The sequence below is a fragment of the Chlamydomonas reinhardtii genome, chromosome 13 (genome assembly GCF_000002595.2).
Source record: "Chlamydomonas reinhardtii strain CC-503 cw92 mt+ chromosome 13, whole genome shotgun sequence".
Lineage (NCBI taxonomy): Eukaryota > Viridiplantae > Chlorophyta > Chlorophyceae > Chlamydomonadales > Chlamydomonadaceae > Chlamydomonas > Chlamydomonas reinhardtii.
Genome location: NC_057016.1, coordinates 3,527,640 through 3,533,309, shown reverse-complemented (window position 1 = coordinate 3,533,309; position 5,670 = coordinate 3,527,640). Strand labels below are relative to the sequence as shown.

The window sequence follows — 5,670 nt, the reverse complement described above, 5'->3', positions numbered from 1 at the left end:
CTCCGGTTACATGGCTCCATGGCGAATCGTGGCCCATCCCCACGCCAAACCCCAGCGCCCTCACCCATGCTCATCATACTCACCCACGGCATGACTCCCCTGGTAGAAGGCTGACCTATCGTGCTGTGCCCCCATGGTACCAGCAGGACACGGCCGTAGATTATCCTGGGGAACCTCAGTCACCCTTGCCTTGGGCCCGGACAAGTGACAGAAACGCCCCAAAATGTCTTCTGCGATTCTCAGAAAGACCCCTCAAAATCTGAAGCGTTTTCACAGATTTTTGGACTTAATCATCAAAAATTTCTTCCGCCGGAGGCGTTTTGGGGCAAATTTCTGTCGAAAAGAAGGAAGATACGAGCACTGAGTCTGGGTGACATACTTACATTAGCTGGCAGTTGCCTTCATATGGATGCGGATGTTACAGAGGGGACAGTCCCAGCTCCCGAAGACGCCGAGCCATCACATGCTATCAGGGCCCAACCCCGACTTTGCTGCAAACCCTCCCGCGGGCAAAGTCCGTGTGACTCCGCGCACAGTGAGTCCTAGCCAAGCCTCAACCCGCCAGAGCCCCACCGCTGTGCCTCAACGCCACAAGCCTAGGCACAGGAGTGCCGGGAAACGTCTAGGCCGCAGGACACACGCACAGCGCACGCACTAACCAGGGCGCAAGCGTCCAGGTACTAGAACGGTCGCCCACACGTGCATCCTGCCCACACACAGAGCCACCAACCACGCACAACCTCTCACGGCGAGGGGGGCGGGGAATCAGCGTCATACGGCAAGCGCAAAACCATGCCGTCACCAACAGCCCGAGATATGAAGGGATGCGCAAACGGCACAGCGTCCCAACCCTTTGGCCTGATACCCAAAGTCACAAACGTCTGGAGACGACCCCAGAAGTCAGCTACGACGGCAAGTCCAATGCTCAGCACCCGGGCCGCCGGCAGCTTCGCTCGCGCCGCCAACCCGGCCATAACCACACGCTGCCGACCAAAGTCCAGGGCAGACATAGCAGCGAGACACACCACATCCCACACAGGTGGCGCAAGCCCCGCAGGCGGGCGCACTAACCACAACTCCTCACGAGAGAAGGCACTTAGAGCCTCCTCCGGCAGGAAACCCATAGCCATCCCCATACTTTCCCGCAGTGACAGCGCAACAGTGCAGTCCCAAAACCAGTGACGCCGGTCCCCATCCTGCATGTCCACCCTTCATATGAGGGCACAGTACCGTGATACCGCACGGCACCACCGCCATCGCGTGCAGCACTGCGGGCCTCCACGAACCCATTCAACGAATATGGACTGAGATGAACTAAACTCATGAACTCATCCAGCTCTGTATCCGCTGAACATCAACGCGCAAGCAAGCCGGACTGTACGGATGCGAAACCACAAAGGCGGTGGACAGTTCGAACGCAAGGGCAAACCGCACCCCTGTTTAGAGGCGAGCTTCCATTCGGAAGCCGTACGGGCTGGCTCCTCTTTGGCGCCAGCCCTCTATGGCTTCTCTATTCCGCCTTCATAGTGAGAGCCTTTAGACGCGACGTTGCTTCGAACGTCCTCACTCAAGTGCCCGCCCTGCCCGCCCCTGTCTCCTCTGCCTCCACTCCTCGTCGGATCGCTCGGCCCCGCCGGCGCTGGCGGCGCCGTCTATGCGCTGGCGGCGGCTGCTCCGGCTCCTGCGCCGGCTTGCGCGGTAGTGGCGGCCCGCGGCGTGGGGCCGCGGTCGGTTTGCTTCGGGTGCTGCGGTTGGCTCTGTGGGGGCCAGTGCTTTGGCTGCTGTCGTTGGTGTACGTGTGGTGCCTCGGGTGCGCGTTGCTGCGCTGGTGCTGCGGGCTCTCTGTTAGGTTGCGCGTTTGTTTTCTGTTCGGGTTTTGCTGCTCGGGTGGGGCGTGTCGCTCCGTTCGCCTTCTTGCGTTTGACTGTGTTTTGGGCGCAGGCTCGTTGCCTGCTTTGTGTGGCTCTGTTGTTCTGTTTTGTTGCTGGCTTGTGCCTTCGGGCTTGTTTCCTGCGCCCTGTGGGCTTGGGTGCGTTTTTGGCTCTCTCCGCTTGTAAGGCCCTCCTCCTGTTGCCATCCCGTCCTCTTCCAGTCCCGGGCTGTCCCAGCTGTCAGCCTAAGCCTCGCCCTACTTTGGTGCCAAAGAAGGAGTCAGCCTTCAGTACGGTTGTAGAATGGAAGTGGGGTTAGAGGCGGAGGACCGTAGGGGCCGAAGGCCCCGGAGGGAATGTAGCCTCTAAGGACCATCACGATTCGCGAGCCACAAGAGAACACGAGGAACCGCCCTCCCCTGGCTGTCTGCATACCGTGATACCGTTCACGAGTCTCAGCTAAGCCTCAGCCCGTGTCATCGGAGTGTGAAGAAGCGAAATGAACGACGAGTGCGGCTGGCTGGTGCAGGCTGGTGGCAGACATTTAGGTGAGCAGTACCGTACAATCGGTCCCAGCAAAAGATATGGGCGCACTTACCAGCTGCTACCTGCCCGGAATGCCCTGTCTTCGTACCCAAGGCGCAACTGCAATAATGCACTCAACTTAAGAATGAGCGGTCGCAGCCTCGCAAGCAACCGGTGTAGTTGACACCACACCAAATACCACCAGATACCACTTCCGTCAAAGCGTCATTTGACGTAGCTACTCGCAAGCCACAAGCCACAACTAACCGTATGCCAAGTTGCCAACACAGCGCCTCAAACTTTTGAGCAAATAATGGATCCGGAACAACGCTGCCTACTCAACCTGGCTAAACCAGCTTCAAACCAGTCTGCATGAGGCACACGCAGCAACGCCGTGTTGAACACGTTCTCGGCAGGGATTGGTTCTCGGCGTACACGTGTCTGCCGACCTGCGTTTCTCTTACTCATGACGCCAGTAGCTGTCCCTTCAGCGGCATCAACCGCAAACACCAATTCCAATGGGACGATGCGGCCCCGCGGCAACCAAGCTCACTCCTCTGCGGCATCTATCAAACAACAACCGGTCCGCTAATGAGCCAACCAAAACATACCGTTATCAGGAACTGACTCCTTCACCCAACATCAAACGCTATGGCAACCGACCCAGCCGCCATCGGACGGCCTGGGGCAGGTGCAATGCCACAGTGGCTGCCGCAACTCATTAAATCCCCCAATGATATATACCTAGCTCTAACAGCACAATAAGGAGCTTAAGCTCGACACGCACGCACTTGTTTGCAATGGCCAACGTTTGATGATGTGCAGACACTCTGCTGCACCCCGCTGTATGGGCGTCAGCCCTGCCCCGCTGATAACAAATCTTCCGACTCCACACGCCTCCTCCTCTATCTCGCGCTCACCACATCTTTCTGTACGGCCTCACTATCGCATGACCCTCGCCCACGCACCCATCACGTCACATCCCACCTCATCAGATCACATAACCGGCTCCGGCGGCGGCGGCGTGACGCCCGCACCGCCCCTCAGCACCGCCTGCAACAGCTTCGCGCTCGGAGGCACTTTGCCGCTGGCCACCGCGCCCACGCCGCCGGCGGCGCCGCCCAGCCCCGCCGCGCCGCCACCGGCTGCTGCTGCTGCTGCTGCTGCCGCCGCCTCCTTCCGCCGCATGTCGTGCAGGGCGGCGGTGACGGCGTTGCGGTAGGTGTTCATTGTGATGAGCAGGTCGGAGCGCTTGGCCTCAAGTAGCAGTCCACTGGCGTGGTAAACAACACGTGGTCAGAATGCGCGAAAAGGAAAACTTGCAACAAGATTGGGCCACCCAGGAAGCATTGGGAGCAAGGTTGGGTTTTACACGCTCTGCATGAAGTGTAAGGTAGTCCCCGCGTCGATAAGCATGGGTACTGCCGCAAAGCCGCCCCACATCTTGCAACTAAACCCACTTTTCACACACGACACAGCCGATCACTCACCGGTATTGATCAAGCAGCGTCAACATTGATTGAGCCTCTGAAGGCTGCAGCAATGACCCCTTGGGCCGCGTGTCCAAGCTTCCCAGAGACGCCGCCTTGGCGCGCGCCGCCGCCAGGCTCGACGGCGTCGGCGGCGGCTCCGCCGCCGCCTCCTCCCGCCGCGCGGCCGCAGCCGCAGCCGCCCGCGACGCCGCAACGTTGGCGGCGGCGGCGGCTGTCGCCGCCGCCGCGGCAGCACTGAGTGCCGCTGCCGTGGCCGGCGGAGGCGGCGGTTGCGGCGGCTGCGCCGCCGCCGCCGCCCCAAAGCCGCCGGCTACACCGTCGGAGATTCCGGTTCCACCAGACACGGATCGCATCGCCTCAGCGTCAAGGAAGAAGGACGGGCGGGGCAGGCCGCCGGATCCGGATCCAGAACCGGAGGCGCCGGCCGTCCCGGATCCGATGACATCCATGCTGCCCATGGAGGCGGCGGAGGCGGCGGAAGCTGATACTGCTGAATCCAGCGACTGCACGGATCCAGAAGCAGATCCAGTGCTGCCGGTAGCCGCGGCTGCGGCGGCTAGGGAGACGCTGCCGTTGGGCCCGGGCGGCGGCGCGGCGGCGGCGGCCTTGAGCGCTGCCAAGTCAATGCCGAACGAGTCGCACACGGCGTCGAAAAACCCCTCAAGCTGGTCCTTGGAGGGAATGTACCTGTGTGGGGGGGGGGGCATGTGGTTAAAATCTTCCTGAAACGCCGTATGTACATGCACAGCTAGCATTGCCACAGCCTTCGCCGCCCGCCCCCTTTCGTAAGCATGGCGTGCGAAAGGGCGCGTGACGAGTTCGCCGTACCACCGCTCACGCCACTATTCCAGCAACACGCCATCCCAATCCCCGCCCCACCCTCACCCGGCCCCATCCGACATCCGCGAACCGCCCGGCCCCCACCTGTCTGTTTCCTTACGGGATTGGCTCAGAGTGAACCCGCCCACACCTGTCCGCCACCCAGCACTCGAGCAGTCGCTGCAGGTCCACTGCGCGCATGAGCGGCAGGATGCGGCTGTGCTGCGCGCACACAGCGTCCAGCGTGGCGTGCGGCAGCGGCAGCCGCTGCGCGTGGCTCACCTGCGCCGTGGTGGTGAGGTGTTTGCTACAGTTTCAGTGTCCCATGAATCATGGGAGGTATCCTTTTGCGATGTAATGGGGTGTCACGGAGCGTTGTAAACGCTGTGGTGAACTGGTGTGGCGTGGTGTATACCGGTGCGCAATGGAGCAGATGCAGGGGCGGCGCCAGTGCACAACCCAACACCCATTCACATGCCACCGCACCACACCCACCCACCCACCTCCACCCCACCCCACGCAACCCCCCCCCCCCCCACACACACACACGCCCCCCTCTGCACACGGCACCCACCCGCAGCATGGCCACCAGCTCGGCGCCGCTGAGGCTGTCCGCACCGCCCGCCACGTGCGCGAAGGCCTCCGCCACCCACTGCCGACTGGGGCTGTAGCCCAGCACCGCCACAGCCTGTGTGCGTGCGTGCGTGCGTGCATGCGTGTGAGAGCGTGGGTGTCAGACCGTGGGGGTGAGAGAGCGCACGTACGTGTGCTGGACACGTTGCTGCAGCAGAGGCCACAACCGTACGATGTGTACAGTACAATCCAGGACGTGGCTGCAAATCACATACTATACGGGTACGCAGCCGCCCCAGCAAAAGAGCCAACTGGTGCCTCTCTCGGCCCCTCTCAGCCCCGCTCAGACCCCAGCCCCCTTCTGGGCCTGGTGAAGCTTGGAATGTAAC

At 61.7% G+C, this 5,670-nt stretch overlaps 2 protein-coding genes across 2 annotated transcripts in view; both read right to left on the bottom strand.

Annotated features, from left to right (window-relative positions):
- Window positions 1-406: 406 nt before the first annotated feature.
- CHLRE_13g588026v5 (uncharacterized protein) lies at window positions 407-2,330 on the bottom strand. The gene is made up of 2 exons (XM_043069705.1): window positions 2,043-2,330; window positions 407-1,842 (listed from the first exon to the last, which is right to left on the bottom strand). Exons 1-2 carry the CDS (start codon window positions 2,075-2,077, stop codon window positions 1,653-1,655), a joined length of 225 nt encoding a protein of 74 aa, XP_042917680.1. The 5' UTR covers window positions 2,078-2,330; the 3' UTR covers window positions 407-1,652.
- Window positions 2,331-2,408: 78 nt separating this feature from the next.
- CHLRE_13g588000v5 (uncharacterized protein) overlaps window positions 2,409-5,670 on the bottom strand; it is a 10,922-nt gene continuing 7,660 nt past the window's right edge. The window contains exons 14-17 of the mRNA XM_043069704.1: window positions 5,283-5,396; window positions 4,860-4,990; window positions 3,887-4,576; window positions 2,409-3,669 (exon numbers count right to left, since the gene is read on the bottom strand). Of these exons, the coding sequence (XP_042917679.1) occupies window positions 3,393-3,669; window positions 3,887-4,576; window positions 4,860-4,990; window positions 5,283-5,396 (1,212 nt within the window). The 3' untranslated portion in view covers window positions 2,409-3,392. The remainder of the gene's footprint in view (window positions 3,670-3,886; window positions 4,577-4,859; window positions 4,991-5,282; window positions 5,397-5,670) is intronic.